The following is a 16,877-nucleotide window of genomic DNA, read 5'->3' as shown; positions in this document are numbered from 1 at the left end:
ACATTTTGTCCATGGATTCAATATGTTGAGATGTCCCCAAGACATTTTGTCTATGAACCAAATGTCTTGAAATGTCTCTGAGACATTTTGTTTATGAATTAAATGTCTTGAAATGTCCATAAAGACATTTTGTCTACGGACAAATGTCCCGAAATATCTTGAAATGTCTCTGGAACATTTTGTCTCTGAGTGTCCTCCAGTGTCCTGAACCACTACCCCCCTAAAATTTTATGTCAATTAAGATTACTCGCCAGACTAGAATCATATATGATAGGCCGGTAATATTAATATGAGTTAATTCCTATATGGCCCCCTACTTTGTGACCAGCTTCCTTTATGGCCCATTTTTTTTCGTAAATTCAAATATGGCCCCCAATTTTCAAGTAAATGTCATTACTACCCTTCTTAATTTTAAATTTAAAACATTTAAAAAACATTATTTCCACCTCACCCCTCTCTCTCTCTCCACCTCATCTCTCTCTACAACTCACCCCTCTCTTTCCAACTCACCTCTCTCTCTTTCCAACTCACCTCTCTCTCTCTCCAACTCACTCTCATCTCTCTCTCTCTCTAAAAACTCTGGCGAAGGGGGTTTCCCTTCGCCGGAGTTTTTAGAGAGAGAGAGAGATGAGAGGAAATTTTTTTTTTTTTTTTGGAGGTCGCCGGCCGGAAAATTTTCCGGCCGGCGACCTTAATTGGAGAAGATGAAGGTGAGTTGGAGAGAGAGAGAGAGGTGAGTTGGAAGAGAGAGAGAGAGGTGAGTTGGAAAGAGAGAGAGGTGAATTGGAGAGAGAGATGGGTGAGTTGTAGAGAGGGGTGAGGTGGAAATAATGTTTTTTAAATGTTTTAAATTTAAAATTAAGAAGGGTAGTAATGACATTTACTTGAAAATAGGGGGCCATATTTGAATTTACGAAAAAAGGGGGCCATAAAGAAAGCTGGCACAAAGTAGGGGGCCATATAGGAATTAACTCTATTACTATTTTATGTATAGTTAGTTGCATTTGATATTAAGTTTGTGTACGTCAACTTATGATATCTTATGATGCTTATAAGCATGTAGGCACACAGTATATGATCATGATTATGATATTTTACTTTCTCTCACATCAATTGGTGTCATGATAGGTCATATTTAATATGTTTCTATCTCTATTTGGGTCCCTTATTATTATTACTCATCACTACATTCTTCATTGATAACCAACTACTTTTAAATGCTTTTGGGGCCGGTCAAACCCCTTCTTACTTCAATTCACTATTGAATTCTATGTTCATAGACAAATTCCAATTTACAATTGAAACACTGCAATCATTTAGAGTTTGATCCAGCATCCTACCTTATGTCTTGCTCTATCGTCTAACTGGATTATTCCGTTTAAAAATACTATCAAATTAAAAAGAATAGTTGATCGATGTATACAATTACAGAAAGTTATCTCAACTTTTTGAACGATTTTTTTTCATAAGATTTAAAAGAAAATAAATATTTTTCTGCGGTGGAAGTTATTGGGTTTTGCTTTTTATTTTTTTTCATGAAAAATGAGAACATTTTTTTTCTTTTAAATCTTGCTCCACTTCCGCGGCGGAGTTTATCTTATAATATTATACTTAGTTACTTTATGAAATTACGTCGATACTTCCACATATTACGGGTAACGTAGGAGACATCTCTATTTTTCCCCAGGGGTAGAATTACCACTGCTTAGCTTTCAATTCGCCTCTGATCATCAAATGAAATGTGAATAACCCGTCATCCTCTCTTTGAAACAAGAGGCGCTTCCGGTTCTGTCGGTGCTTCAAACAATTTTGTCTTCTCCATATTACCATATCTCTAGAGTCAATAATTTTATATGAGGAACTACTGAACTCAATCACTTGCTGCCGTTACTCTTCAGTTTTCTGTTGAGGTCTATCCCGTAGAGGTACTCAAATTGGATCAGTGATCGATTTCTAGGTTTCGTCGTAAACCTAATTGGTTACTTCCAATTACGTAAATCAATGGTTCAAACCGCACTCACGACCATAATTTTGTATTTTGTATATTAAATCAGGTTTTCTCCTACCACAATTTTTTTCCCTTTTTGTTGTAGTGTTACTTTTATGTAAAGTAGGAAGAACAAAATTAAAGTAAAGAATGATGATGATAAAATGAAAATCTCCAATAGGACACAAGATCCAACAATTTATATATATAGGACCAACATAATTTATTAATGCATTTTCAACTACCTCATTATATCCTTCATCAAAAAAAAAAAACTAACTCACTGTATATATATATATATATATATATATATATATATATGCATATATTAGATTAAAAAAATATGCATATATTGATTTATTATAACATATATTGGTTATTAATACTAATAACATTTTGAAGGTACATGTACTTTACATATAATTTAATTATTTAATATATTACTTTTTTTTAGTTCACATTCTTTAAAATCAAAGAAATCACAATTTCTATTTAGATCACTATCTTTCAGATTCTATAAAATTACATGGTACTACCTTTTGAGTATTATTCTAAATCATAAATAAATAGACAACAAATAAACTTTGGTTACTTTTCTTGATTAAAACCTAATACGATTATAATACTAATAATGATGATTATTATTTACTATATTATTTGTGGTGTTAAGAAATTAAATTTGAATAGTAATAGTTCATGAATACATGATGCAGTTGGCATAGAAGGATAATCATTTATGACCCCAAATATTTAAAAAAAAAAGTTAAGTACTAGTTGATTTGAGTAGGCAGATTCACAATTTCGAGAGATTAAGGTTAATTAATGATTAAAGGTAATCCAAATAAATTAATTAACTTCTTATAATGTGGCCAGAATTCAGGCCATACCTTTCAACAGAAAAGCAAAGAGTTCAAGGCTATACTTATTAGATAGTCGTATAAGCTATGACAAAATAGCCAGGTTGGAAGATAAGATCTAAAGGCACTCGAGTAATCCTTGGGTTATTTTATACACTATTTTTTATATACCCCATAACAAATCCTATCCTTGGTTTACTTGGACCAAGTATTTGTTAGGTGCACTACCAACAGAAAGAAGAAAAAAATTATGAGAATATGAACAGTCGCCAATCACATAAAAATCCGGCGAGAAAAGATATAATGGTTGAGAGACAAAATAACACGAAGTTAGGGAGAGATGCACAAAGGGACTAAAGAGAAAGCGACGAAAGTAGCGACCGAACAAAGGGGAATTTACCGCAGACCCTTTACCGTCATCCCCGTCTTTTTTTTTCTTTTCAAAATGTGTGTATTTTCTAGAGGGGTTTGTACTCTTAGAAAAATTTGTTTCAGAAAGAATTGCCTCTAGCTGTGTGTGGCCTTTGTAATTAATGTACTGGTCCAGAATACTTCCCTTTTTCGTAAGAGTTAATTCCTATATGGCCCCTTACTCTGTGACCAGCTTTCTTTATGGCCCATTTCTTTTCATAAATTCAAATATGACCCCCTATTTTTAAGTAAATGTCATTACTACCCTTCTTAATTCTAAATTTATAACATTTAAAAAAAGTTATTTCCACCTCACCCCTCTCTCTCTCCACCTCATCTCTCTCTACAACTCACCCCTCTCTCTCTCTCCAATTCACCTCTCTCTCTCTCTCCAACTCACCTCTCTCTCTCTCCAACTCACCTCTCTTCTCCGGCCTAAATTTTTTTTTTTAAATCTCTCCACTCTCTCTCTCTGTTCAATCTCTTCTCTCTGTTTTATATATGTTAGTCAGGAACCTTTTACAATGAGATCTTGTCTCTGTCTGGCTGGGTATTGGTTTTCTCTCTAAAATCGCATAAACCCAATTTAGAGGGAGAAAATTTTATTAGTGGTGGATATTGTTTAATTTGTTCTGTCAACTTAAGTTAGCTTTCACAATATAAACATCATAATTGGAAAAGAAGAAACCAGAGAAGAAGAAGAAGAAGGAGAGAGAAATTTTGGAAAAAAAATGGCTGGAGTAATTAAGACTCCATTATTGGAATTTGGGTATGAAGGAAGAGAAGAAAAGAAAGGGTTTTGGAAGAAATTTCTTGATGTAGAAGAAGCTAAAGAACAAGTTTTGTTTTCAGTACCAATGATAATAACAGAGAGAATTAGAAACACCCAAATCCCCCAATCTGATTTTGTTTCAGGTTTCATTAATGGTGGTCTAGGATGATCTGTTTCAGGTTCGTGAACAGATCCTCCGGCGGAGGGAAACCCCTTCGCCGGAGTTTTTATAGAGAGAGAGTGGAGAAATTTTAAAAAAAAAAATTAGAGATATATATATATATATATATATATATATATATTAGGTTTGAAGGTCGCCGGAGAAGAGAGAGGTGAGTTGGAGAGAGAGGTGAGTTGGAGAGAGAGGTGAATTGGAGAGAGAGCGGGGTGAGTTGTAGAGAGAGATGAGGTGGAGAGAGAGAGAGGGGTGAGGTGGAAATACCTTTTTTAATATTTTAAATTTAGAATTAAGAAAGGTAGTAATGACATTTACTTGAAAATAGGGGGTCATATTTGAATTTACGAAAAAAGGGGGCCATAAAGGAAGCTGGTCACAAAGTAGGAGCAATATAGGAATTAACTCTTTTTATAATGAGAAATCTTAAGTGTGTAAAAGATTTTGACAGATTGTTTGATTTGTCTAATCACTCACGTTAAAGAACAATCTAGATTATAGTCAAACTTTAAAAAACTTGTGACAGATTTTTTGACTTGTTCCATCACTCACGTCAAAGAACAGTCTATATCGTAGTCAAACTTTGAAAAATTTGTAAGGAACATTAAAATCTTTGTAGAGTGAACACACTTGGCCTTCCCTCTAAAGTAGAGGTTGTGTTTATTTCAAAATAGTCAAAGTGAGTCAACAAATAGTCATCCGACGTTTCTATTCATTTAGCTTGGGGAGCAAGGTAAGTCTAGTTTCTCTCTCTATCCACTCTCTCTCTCTTGCTTTATGACTCCATACACCAAGGCATTCTCCCGCTTAGAAAAATACAGCCTTGGTTCCGAACCTAAGATTCCGACTTTGGTTACGTCAACGCTAAGACCCCACAAACTTGATGGTTCGGAACTTGGTCATTTCTTCCGAGCCTCTGGTTCGGAACTTCATATCTTCCAACGGTCCCAAAGCTATTTCCCGCTCTCATTTAACTTCATCAGCAAGAGAAAGCTAGAAACAAAAACACACTCTTCTTCATCTTCTCCTCCTTACCCTCGCTCTTGTTTCTCTCTCTATGTCTTCCACCTTCTCTCTCTACTTTCTCTCTCTAAAACTAAATGGCAAGGTAAAATCATCATAACAATTAGTACACTTCTTCTTCAGCTTCCTTCATCTTCTAATGACCTTTTTCTGAAATCATCTTAATAGAATGTATAATTTGTGCTCAAATCATTCTCATTTTCTTTTTTTGTTACAGATTTGATAAACCCAAGTTTTAGATTTTAGATTTATTGTTCATTTCCCACATGGGGAGAGGGTTTTTGACTTTTTGGGTAGAGGGTTAGGGTTTTAATCAGTGCCCCCTCTCATCTGGTTCTTAGTTTAGATTCTCATTTTGATGTGATTTTTTTTATATTTATTTGATTTCTTATTTCAAGTTTGAGTTACCCATTTTGAAGAAATGTCAGTAGCGATTGATGATGATGATACTGTTTGCTAATCATAATAATAATACCATTCATTTTCTATAGGTGCAAATTTTGGGTTTCTTTCTTTTTCATACTTCAATTGATTACAGAAGAAACTAGAATCAATCATCTATCAAGTATCTAAATGTATCATCTTTTATGGTACTGATATATTTGGGTAAATAAAGTTGGTTCATTTCTACCATTTCTGATTCTTTCTTAAGCTATATATCCAAATGTAATTGCTGTTGTCGATGTTCGATCTTATCGGTTAACCTCTTATTTAACCTAGAGATTCAAGTTTGTCTGGTTTCTTAGCTTGATTTAGATGGAGTTGTCTACATGTTATCCGCTCTTGTCGAAATGACATTTTGTACTCTTGCAGGAGTTGGCTTATTGATAGTAAAGGTATTGCAACCAAAGTGAAAAATGCTTCTCAGTTTCCTTCGCATCAAATCAAAGACTGTGGGGCGAGTCGGGAGTGCCCAAATTGCCATTATCTTATCGATAATAGCGATGTAAGATAAAGTTCATTTTGATGTGCATTCGACATGTTTTATCAACTAAGAAACATTGTTTTCAGATAACGCCGTTTTTTGGCATTCAAGTACTTAAACCTTCAATGAATCATTAGATATATTCGATACTGTGAGTTTGTGACCTTCTCGCATAGTTTGTAACTAAGCTTCGTATTTCTGTTTACGACTTGTGATTTGCAGGTTTCAATTGAATGGCCAGGCTTCCCTGCTGGAGTGAAATTCGATCCAACTGATGTAGAGCTTCTAGAGCATTTGGCAGGAAAAGTTGCTTCTGGGGATTCGAAGCCCCACAGATTTATTGATGAGTTCATTCCAACAATTGAGCTGGATAAAGGAATTTGCTATACTCATCCTGAAAATCTTCCTGGTGAGGGTGGATAACTTGTTAAATTACGTTCTTTCCGTTTCAGTTCTTTATTCTATTCTGATATTTGCCTCAGGTTACCGCTCCTTAACAAGTTTGCCTTGTGTAGTTCAAAAGGAAAATACAATAACTTTAGTAAATCTAAACCTAAGATAGGTTGAACATGTCATATAGTTTAATCGAGTCATTCAAGTTAAGTTGAAGTTGATGGACCATGGCTGAAAGTACATTTCCTGGTTTTGTTTCAGGTGCAAAAATAGATGGAAGTAGCATTCATTTCTTTCATAGAACATCAAAAGCATATGCAACTGGTTCTCGTAAGCGTCGAAAGATTCATGGTGAAAGTAGTTCGACAATTGAGCACGTTCGTTGGCATAAGACAGGAAAAACCAAACCTGTGATAGATAATGGTATCCAAAGAGGTTGGAAAAAGATAATGGTTCTATACAAGAGTTCAAAAAAAGGGTCCAAGCCAGATAAATCTAATTGGGTTATGCATCAATATCATCTTGGAACCAAGGAAGAAGAATTGGAAGGTGAATTTGTTGTTTCAAAGATTTTCTACCAACAAAACCCGAAGCTAATCGACAAAAGTGACAACGATTTTCAAGAATCTAACTTATTCGTGGCTCAATCTAGTCCAAGAACCCCAAAGACGAATACACCAAATCTTCCTCGACCAGAAAAACGAGCCAAGTTTGATCAGGCTGACACAGAGACTGCACAAAGCTTACTTGCCCAGGTACTTTGATGATCCATATATTGCTGATTGGAATATGTTCACTTAAAAAAAGCGATTAAGCTCGTAATGTTAGCAGTTTATATTAAGATTTATGTGAAATAGGATGCAGAGTTTACCCAAGAAGCATTTAAACTCCCTCAAGAACTTGTTCATCCTGGAGATGAAGGGCTAAATCATGCATGGTGGGCTGGTGAATCTCAAGCCATTGATGATCAGAATCTAGAGGACATGGACACATCGTTGTTCTGTGACGAGATTCTTGATTCTTTTGCTGGTATGTCAGGAACAAAACAAGCACCACATAACTCAGAGTTTGATCGAAACAAAAATGACATGCTCGAAGGAGATATGAACACATCCTGTGAATTCTCTGACCTCGGTAATTTAGCTCTTGAAACACCACCCGATTTTAATCTTGCGGTAAGTTTTCTGTTTCATGGCTATTCCTTACCTCCATTAGTAATCGAGATAAAATTCAAAGAACTTGATCGGGCGACTATTAACGATTTCTTGTATGATTACTTTTGCAGGATTTGCAATTTGGTTCTCAAGAAAGTATCACAGGCTGGTTGGACAGGTTGTAGGGAGATGACCAGTAGAGCTAAAGCTTACCAAGAATGGAAACGGAAGCTGAACTTCAGTTTTGTGTCATCCCTTCCACTTGTGCATTCTCTTCCTCATTTTGTGTATGCTCATTCTTCTATTTAGAAGGTTGATGAACAACATTCGTGGGATGAGAAATTTTGATGGTGATTCTGAAAGTCGAGCACGAAAGAGCTCTGATGTTCGGTCACTAGGCCAGGTTGGCAAGGGATTTTTGGTGAAGTGCAAGCAATTCGGTGGCGACTATTTGTTGAAGAGATTATTACATGGTGAAGATTATCTCTTTCGGTTCGTTTAGATCCCTTTCGAACTTCTCTCTGACTCTTGTCTTTAATGTTTCTTCAACGTTGAGATGATCAAACTATAACTTATGTTCTTAAAGACTTAGAGATTTGTGTTGTTAAGTGGTCTGTGTGCAATGAACAATGCATATTATATACATGACCTAATGATAGAGTATCCGCCCTTATGTCGACCATAGTTTTCCTTGTTTAGGCAGCAGTCGGCATAGTTTATATGATATGAGGTTTTTTCCTGAGACGGACTTGCCCTAGACTGCTCCAAGCTTCTCCACAGGCTCTCACCACTACCTGCAGCTTCTCCAACATGTCATTCTAATTCTTAAGCTAATAGATTTGAGTTAGTTGTCACAAACATTGTCAAACAATTGATAATTCCGTCAAAAACGCGACCTTCTCTCTTTGTTTTCGCCTCCTTCGTGACAAATTTTGAAGGGAGAGAGTGTGAGGAATAGGAGCAATAACACTTCAGGGAGGCGCCTTAAAAATTGCCCATATCATATAAAACTAACTGAAAAACAAAGTAAGGTTTCAAGGAGATATAGGCAGGGGGCTGGTTATTAGGACTTGGACGGAAATATTTTACAATATTGTCCATAAAAGTGTAGTTACTTGAAATAATTATGGGTTAATTCTACTTCGGCCCCGTAAGTGTCTGACATTTAGTTTTGGCCCCCAATTGTGCCTGACAGTCCATTTTAGCCCCGTCGAACCCACATCCTGAACAACAGCCAGAGTAGAAGAAAGAATCTCAATCTAGTAAAGTGTTTTATATGATATGGGCAATTTTTAAGGCGCCTCCCTGAAGTGTAGTTACTTGAAATAATTTGGTCATATAGGCCATCTGACAACAAGCACCAAAGAGAAAAGTGCAACCCGTCTCCTAGCTCTCGTGCCGTCCTGAACAACAGCCGGAGTAGAAGCAAGTATCTACTAAAGTATATTCATATAGGTTATATGACAACAAGCGCCTAAGAGAGAAGTGTGACCCGTCTCCTAGCTCTCGGGCCGTCCTGAAACAACTGGGTATGATTCTAAAACGTTGGAAAAGTATATGATGCCTAATCTCATTTTCAAAAGCAAAGGGAATTAGATGCAATCTTATCCTTCTCAAGGAATAAAAATATCAACTATATAAGAGAATACAAATACATGGTAAGTTCACAGTTAGCTTCATCACCAAACCTATATTTATATAGAGAGAGACAAACTAAACCGAAGTAAACAAAATGTATCACTCAAGAGAATACGACGATCGTTCTAATTATCAGTCTGGTTGGAGAAATGATGGTTATTTTCAACCAGCGTCTCATCATGTAGATCATACTCTTGGATACCAACCTGCAGGTGGTTATCAGACTTCAGCAATCGATGATGACTACTTTCAGGTTGCTAGAGTTGAACGATCGACTATAAGAACTGTCGACGGATCACCTCTTTTCTATCCTAACAATAATACGGTGGTTACTGAGACGATAATTCGTGAAGTTACTCCAGCTACTCACCGTCACCAACTCTTTCCTGGCAAGGCTCAAGATCATGTCCACGTGAAAAAACATGTTCATTTCGAACGAACTAATGCAGAAGGTAATCGTGAAACTTACGATGAAAATATTGACTCTGAAGCTGATGATTTCATCAAAGAGAAACATAAGAAGTTTAATTTGGCTAAAATGATGTCGACAAAGGCATACTGAAAGGGCTCCCAAGTATTAAACACATATATATATGGTTAAATAAATGTAAGCAAAACAATGATTCTAAGTGGGTATTTGTGTTATGTTACGTTTCATATGTGAAGTGATGTTTGTGATCTGTATTATCGATTAAGCAAATGAAATAACTTACAATAAAAAGAAGATATCAGTGAAACACTGAAATCTCTTCAAGAATATTTTCATTAAAGCTTCACGTTCTGATCTTACTTTTCGACAAGAATTTCTTGTCCGCAGAGAAAAAAGTTCAGTCGCCCTTTTACTGTTTCGACATTTTATTTCATGCAGATGGTGCCTGAAATTTGGCTTCATTCATATGTTCTAGCAACTTCGATAGTTGAAGGAAAGAGAGATGATGGAAACTTTTGAAATGAATCAAAATTAGCGATTTCTATATATATATATATATATGGCACACTAGTTTCTCTTTGTTTCTGATACAACTAATTACGTAGAAAATAAAAACGTAGGACAGTTACACAGCAATAGTAGCTATGGAGAAGCTTCAGTGGTTTCTATAATCACCTCTTAGTGCTTCCCTAACGTCGGATTGTGGAATTGGGTGGATCGATTCCTAGTTCCTTATAATATGTCTTCTCTGCATCTGAGAACCGGTCTTGAAAAATCGCCCATTCTTTTCTACACCTTTCTCTCACCTGTCGTACAACAGTAATTAGAGTGAATTCCGAGTAATTTCAAGACTCTCACAGAAATGTTTAAGTGAGATTAAACGTCATAACGAGTATTTAATAGTGTATCGGTTACCCCTTCCCATGGCGCCTTCCCATTTTGTGCCTCGCCCTGTGAAAAAACATAAACAAAGGTTTGATTGAAAAGATCAATGTTTGTTTAATCTAATGGGTAGTTTCAATTTACCTGGTTCCCGAGTGATGGGACAGTTTGATGAACCACCCATTGAGCGTCAACTACTCCTATTTTCTCATGGGCGGGCTGTTTTTTGGACAACGGAGAAAATGGAAAAAGAGTTAGAGTTTAGACAGAATGATAATGACGTGATTAAGATGAAACAAACTATTAGAGCTATAGGATCCATCACAAACCTCTACACATTTCCTAAGTGCGAAATCAAGACCCCATCCATGAACTAAATCGTTCTGCAATAATATAAAGTAACTCATTAGGATGAGAACTTGGAACAAACTGATGCAATCAGCAAATTAGATACCTGAATCATATGCCACACACATCGCCATGCCTCTCTAGAAAACACAGGCGCCATGATCTCGACGAAACTGGACGCGAGTAAAGAAAAATGAGAAGATTTACTTCTAGAAGCAGAAAACGTGGGAAGAAGATAAAAGAGTTTGCATACGCTGCACATGGTGGTAAATGAGGATCAGTGCACCAGCCTGGTTTCTCCTCGGTGTCTCTGAATATAAGGCAACAAGTGATGAATGATGTTCATACGACCTAACTTGAGTAGGAAAAGGAATTTTTGTAATTCTTACTTGTGAACTTCAGCGTCAACTCTTCTCTTTGTCATTTGCCATGTTAATCCACTATCTGGGTCTAAACCAGGCTGTGAAATAGCCAACCCATGCTTCTTCACCAGCTCAACATATCTATGATCGGGCGACAAAACAGAAGGTAAGCTTAGATTTCACATAAAACAATGCAAAGCTAGTTCCTTACAATTACTCACTCTTCTGCATTAAAATGCTCGACTCCAAGGTCTTCATCCCATATAAATATGTAGTCATAGACTGCCACAATGTCAGGATGCAAAAACCTTTTGGCATACCACCTGAGACCAGAAACCAGAGCCTTTTAGGGGAAGAGAGAGAAACATCACTTGGAGAGACCTGTATAACTACTCAGACCCAATTATAAGCATAGTAAAAGAGATAGTTATGCACCATTTAGTTTGCTTCGGCACGCTAACATGAATAGCTCGTTTTGACCACTCAAGGTCATCCCATTCACTGGTCCGGCCATCATAGTGAAATAACACGATCGTGAAGTTCTCTGAGAACTGTAGAAGAATCAACGTCAATAGCTTACTAGAAGTGTCAATGGGAGTATTAGTGTCTCTATGATATGTGCATTTGTCACTCTCCTGACTAACCTTTTTAACTGCTGCATCAATATTTTTTTTCTGATTAAGACCAACAGTGAAGGTTACAAGATACTTCGGCTTAATAGTCAAGTCCTGCAGGTATCGAAACAACAAGAAGAGACAAAAGGAAATCTTCATGTTCCAAACTGAGGATAGAGAAAAGCGAAAAGAACAAATTTGACAGTGTCATTGAAAAGTTTAGAGCAATGCTTTCAAAACGTAATGAGATTGATGCGTCAACTTGTAGATAACAACATCAAATCATCCGCATGCAGGAATTTCTACACACTCATTAAGGATCTTTATTCCCTGAGACTGGCACACCTCTTAATGTAAACAAGAGGAGTTTTTAACTAAAATTTTCTTTTAAGAACATTTAAAAATCTGCAAATTTAATGTGGATTGTCATATACACTAAATATATATATATATATATATATATATATATATATATATGCATGTGCTACTAAGAACATATATCACTTCATAACTGTCATTATCCTTTTCTACTAACCGATCTAGTACTTCAAAACATATTTTTGGTAATTTGAAGACGAAATATGGCAATTGATTTTATTGAATAGCAGCAAAAGTAAAAGGTTTCTGACTATTTTGTTATTTCTAACAAAAAGAAACCATTCGGATGTCAAAAGGGGAAGATAAGACGACTATCCTATTTTTTGCGTATACAATAAAAAGGAGTAGGCCAGAAATTTGACGCTTTAAGCTTCCATAAAATGGTTTAAAGCACACACCTCACTGGGCTTACCCCACAATCTACGAAGATAAAAGTCTGACTCTGCTTTAACAACGCCAGGGGGTAGTCTTTCTGCGCCTCGAGGATTTGTTGGAACCCATATCTACACGAGATTAAGGGGGGTCAATTAAGCAGCAACATACAGACAATATTTTTGAAGAATTAACAGTCGAAAGCGCAAATTTTGCAGGGTAATACTGTAAACCAGAATGGACCTATATGACTCCTGTTCCTTAGGCTTATAGCAGGAACTTAAATCCCAATTTTACGAATTAGATACTTATATTTTATCACCTAACTAGATGGATCTTACATGTGGCTAGGACATCAAAACAAGATTGAACTAGCAGACAATTATGAAGATGTTGATAAATAATGGAGGGAAGCTTGGACGACATATAGCATCTAGTACGCCAATAGAGGAAAGATATAAGAGAAGTGAGTCAGACAACGAAAACATGAACGTAATCTTACTATTTATCCTATGGTAGCCAGTGGATTTTACCTTCGTAGTATCATATTTATGTTGAGTTGAGCTACTTTTATTCTGACCCTTCACAGCAGACCAAGCATGGTGCAACAGGCTTGAATTACTATCTTCCATGTATTTAAGATCGAAGGAAGGGATAAGGCTAGACGGAAAGTTGAACTGTCAAAATCAAATAAAAATCGAAAAACCATTTATCCGGTTAGTATTGACATTATTTTGATTCGAATACAAATTAGAACTATTTTATGATGTTTGTTTACCTTATTTAGTGAAACCGGGAACGACACTCCCATGAAGAAACCAAAAACAACTCCAACAAACGTAGTTACGATTAACCTCATATTCTCACTCGGTTTTCTTCCTATTCCACTGCAACCCACAATAGATAAATCTTAAAAAAGTGATAATAGTACGCCTTTCTTACAAATAGAAAGGCTAATACTTCAATAATAACTTAACCAAAAACAGAATACGAATCCAAACATAGTTAGAATTTCCTAACCTTCGGCCTAGAACTCCCATTTTACTCATGGTCTACTAACCCTCTGTCACAATAGAGAAAACTGCACCAGGAGCTACTCCACATCCCTTACCACATTCATAATTTCGAAAATTTCAGAACATAACTTAATCTCTCACGAACAAATAATGTAAAATTGAAGGATCATTAGACCTAAAGAAACTACAAAAATACCAACATCATAGGCATACTTTGAAACTAAAGGGTACTAAAACATCTTAAAAAATATAGCCTTTGATGAACAAACAAAAATGGGGTTCAGGCCAACAACTGGTAGCCTAGTTGGTAGTGCATCTACTCCGCAATACGAAGGTCCCATGGAAGTGCAAATTGAGGATTATTGAACTTGGATATAAATAAAGTAGTCAGATGGGGCTTTTATGCCAGTAGTTTCGTTGGGCTTTAGGCTAGTAGTTTCTGTAAGGGTTTAAATTTGGCAGTTATCGTGCTCACACCGATCCTTTGAAATGACTATTATACAAAAAAAAAAAAAAAATGGGGTTCAGATAGCCATTACCATGGCAAAAGATAACCCAGAAAAAATATCAATCTAAGTAAACTAAATCAAACGTAAATGTTCAACAGTTTTCCTTTTTTCCCAATCCAATAGAAGAATCTAATCACATGAATACACAAACAAATGCCTACCCATTACTCACCTGCAATCTAATCACAAGATATATAGATAGATAGAGAGAGTAAACCTAAAGAGGGTGATGGGATCACTTGAAGAAGAAGAAGAAGAAGAAGAAAATGAGAGCAATGAAACGTGGAAGAGCAACTCTGAGAAATCTCGGCTCACCCTCTTTCGACCCTTTGCCAAACTTCGTGAGTTTCGAATCTCAAACAAAACCGTTTCCAGAATAAAAGATTAAAGAAGAAAAAGATGTTTGTTTGATTTTTCTCATGAGCTGATAGCTTCTTAGGTTGATTTCCCTTTCAGAGTTTTTAGAGAGAGAGAGAGAAACTAAAATACTACTAGTACTAGTACTTGAGATTGATGAAATTTCATTTCATTTCATTTCTTGAGGGAAAGAATTTGTTTCTTCTCACTCCGTTTTGCCACCACCACTTGGGGAATTTTAGGACGCGAGTTAATAGATCGAGACCGTCAAAATTGGAAATTAAAGATTATCCAACGGTTGAGAGTTGGTAGTGTTGGAATAAGTGGCAACTTTATTGCCTATTTTTTCTGCAAACCATTCTCTTTCTCTCTCTAATTATAAAATGTCATCTTCATACAACAATCTTTCTCTCTCTAAACCTTGGATGGTATAAAGGGTAGTATGATTTCACTAGTAACAATCTTTTTTTTTCCTACTATTATGTTTTTTTTGTCATACGACAATATTATCAAATGTGATATACATTTAGCCAAAAGCTCGATAGAATAGGTTAAAATGCTGATATGATAGTCAAAATGAGATCTCGTGACTCTCTTAGTTTGATCTGTCAAATAATACAATGAACACAATCTTCAGGTGTTATTTGAAAAATACAATTATCGTGAAATACGCCAGATGGTAAAGCACTACCTCGGTAAAGTGCAAAACTTTAGACAAAGGTATCCAACATATATACCTTTTACTTGAACCAATGTTATAATTATTTAAATAAAAAGGGGACATAAAAATAATAGAAATTATTAAAAAAAAAACAAATGAATGTTCCCTTAGCATGGAAACAAGTAATTAAATGTATAAACTCAAACTAGGTAGGGTAAAATAGGCCGTAAAATATGGCTAAAATATATTTGAAACTTGAAATGGGGATCTTTTCAAGCAATAGACCTTTTCAGGGTTTTGAAAACAACTTTATTTGCCCATTATGTTCTTGTGGATACTAATTAAAAATTTGGGTTTAATATCTAATGGCGGCAAAAGAAATTTTAAAATATTTTTAAGAAGGAAAAGCAGTGGTACTCTGTTTGTGACTTTGTTCGTCTCAATTTTCAGGAGAATATTTGATTTGTTTGTGTTTAGAACTAAGATCGTTTATCGACCTCATCATCATGACTTTATGACCCAATACAAATGTACGATAAACACATGAGATCTAATAAATGTCCGGAGGGGCCTCAAACCATCTAACAATGTCCTCGGGATGATACTAGGGTCCCTATATTAACTTCTAAGTCCCTCCTATTGCAAGTATTGGGAGTTCCCGTGTCCATGACCAAACGCCCTGTCTACATTTCCTCTGCTCTTGATACCCAAGTTATAGGGTTTGTCGTCTCACAGTCCCACCAAAATGATTCAACATCCTGCGATACTAACCTCATACTTGTTGCTCAGATTTCAGACACACTTCTGAGCGAGGTGGGAATATCGAATAGATCACTCGTCTATAAGTGAAATTTCTACAGGAAACCTCGAAAATGCGAAGGTTCACTCAGTTATTGGAGTCGAGTGAAGTGATAACGGCTGGACTATAATGGGCAAAATCCATATTTAGTATTTATGGGCCCAAAGCCAACTATGAAACTTAGGTTGAGTATGTCGTAAGTGATGGGCTCAGCCATTCAAAGGTGCCTTGAGAATACCCCTTATGTTCCTGAGTTGCCAGTGTGAATTGCCATGCAACATTTATAAGAAATTTTAAATGCACTCACCATTTTTTAATACACACTCAAATTAAAGATATTTTTGTTCAAGTCAAACAAACAAAATGTGAGTACATATTAGAAAAAAATGATGTGAGAGTATATAACAAAAATAACCTTAGATGTGATTGTATCTGGTACAGTGTCATTTTCGGTCCGAGGTATGTATCTGGCGACTAATAGGGAAATGATATGCTTGAGAAATTATCTCAAACTCAAAGTCTACAAAGATTTATAGCACAAAGAGTTGAACTTAGAGAGAAACAAAATTTGTGATTTTAAGGTGTGGGCAATAGTAGAATTGAAGAAGAAGAAAATGAGACAGTGTTTTACTCATCTTGGTAAAGGCGGTGGTTGAACTAATTTTGTGAATAAAAATCGGTACGAACTCACCCATTTTGCGCAAAACACAAAGGTGAGAGTACTTGTTTTGAGACTGACACTTTCAGCTGACTGTGAAAACTGAGGAGTCACCAAAGGCGAGGCGCTTTTAACTGAAATGGGGGTGCTTTTATA

The 16,877-nt window shown here is 36.0% G+C and overlaps 2 protein-coding genes across 14 annotated transcripts; one reads left to right on the top strand and one right to left on the bottom strand.

Moving 5' to 3' along the window:
- The first annotated feature begins 5,007 nt into the window (after nucleotides 1–5,007).
- Nucleotides 5,008–8,365, top strand: LOC147562941 (SUPPRESSOR OF GAMMA RESPONSE 1-like). Its single transcript, XM_086632663.1, has 6 exons — nucleotides 5,008–5,310; nucleotides 6,039–6,171; nucleotides 6,373–6,559; nucleotides 6,805–7,298; nucleotides 7,401–7,718; nucleotides 7,829–8,365. The coding sequence occupies exons 1-6, from the start codon at nucleotides 5,303–5,305 to the stop codon at nucleotides 7,880–7,882; spliced, it is 1,194 nt and encodes a 397-aa protein (XP_086488789.1). The 5' UTR covers nucleotides 5,008–5,302; the 3' UTR covers nucleotides 7,883–8,365.
- On the bottom strand, nucleotides 6,230–15,016 carry LOC147562940 (uncharacterized). 13 transcript variants are annotated; one of them, XR_015223105.1, is made up of 17 exons: nucleotides 14,419–15,005; nucleotides 13,742–13,827; nucleotides 13,500–13,608; nucleotides 13,255–13,398; nucleotides 12,748–12,852; nucleotides 12,002–12,085; nucleotides 11,793–11,908; nucleotides 11,579–11,680; nucleotides 11,385–11,498; nucleotides 11,249–11,305; nucleotides 11,102–11,168; nucleotides 10,977–11,030; nucleotides 10,792–10,866; nucleotides 10,681–10,716; nucleotides 10,441–10,571; nucleotides 9,097–9,213; nucleotides 8,743–8,920 (listed from the first exon to the last, which is right to left on the bottom strand). XR_015223105.1 is itself a non-coding variant. In XM_086632636.1 (16 exons), the coding sequence occupies exons 2-15, from the start codon at nucleotides 13,768–13,770 to the stop codon at nucleotides 10,455–10,457; spliced, it is 1,209 nt and encodes a 402-aa protein (XP_086488762.1). In that variant the 5' UTR covers nucleotides 13,771–13,827; nucleotides 14,464–15,004; the 3' UTR covers nucleotides 6,230–8,491; nucleotides 10,441–10,454. The 13 variants fall into 13 exon arrangements, 11 of the variants coding, with proteins under 11 accessions (XP_086488762.1, XP_086488776.1, XP_086488744.1 ...); XR_015223106.1 differs by having other exon boundaries at nucleotides 14,464–15,004; XM_086632636.1 differs by lacking the exons at nucleotides 8,743–8,920; nucleotides 9,097–9,213 and adding an exon at nucleotides 6,230–8,491 and having other exon boundaries at nucleotides 14,464–15,004.
- Between the last annotated feature and the right edge of the window lie 1,861 nt (nucleotides 15,017–16,877).

The sequence above is a fragment of the Eschscholzia californica genome, unplaced genomic scaffold, assembly GCF_041429995.1.
Source record: "Eschscholzia californica isolate CP2 unplaced genomic scaffold, dmEscCali1.0.p SCAF_1, whole genome shotgun sequence".
Taxonomy (NCBI): domain Eukaryota; kingdom Viridiplantae; phylum Streptophyta; class Magnoliopsida; order Ranunculales; family Papaveraceae; genus Eschscholzia; species Eschscholzia californica.
This window is presented reverse-complemented; position numbering and strand designations above follow the sequence as displayed.

Bases quoted from the DNA above. Each gene is read 5' to 3' on its own strand.
- LOC147562941 (XM_086632663.1), top strand. The intron at 6,172-6,372 runs GTAAGATAAAGT...TGTGATTTGCAG, and splicing joins ATCTTATCGATAATAGCGAT to GTTTCAATTGAATGGCCAGG. The intron at 7,299-7,400 runs GTACTTTGATGA...TATGTGAAATAG, and splicing joins CACAAAGCTTACTTGCCCAG to GATGCAGAGTTTACCCAAGA.
- LOC147562940 (XM_086632593.1), bottom strand. From the start codon at position 13,770: ATGAGTAAAATGGGAGTTCTAGGCCGAAG. The intron at 13,609-13,741 runs GTTAGGAAATTC...TGTGGGTTGCAG, and splicing joins ATGGGAGTTCTAGGCCGAAG to TGGAATAGGAAGAAAACCGA. The intron at 11,681-11,792 runs GTGCATAACTAT...TTCTGGTCTCAG, and splicing joins GTGCCGAAGCAAACTAAATG to GTGGTATGCCAAAAGGTTTT.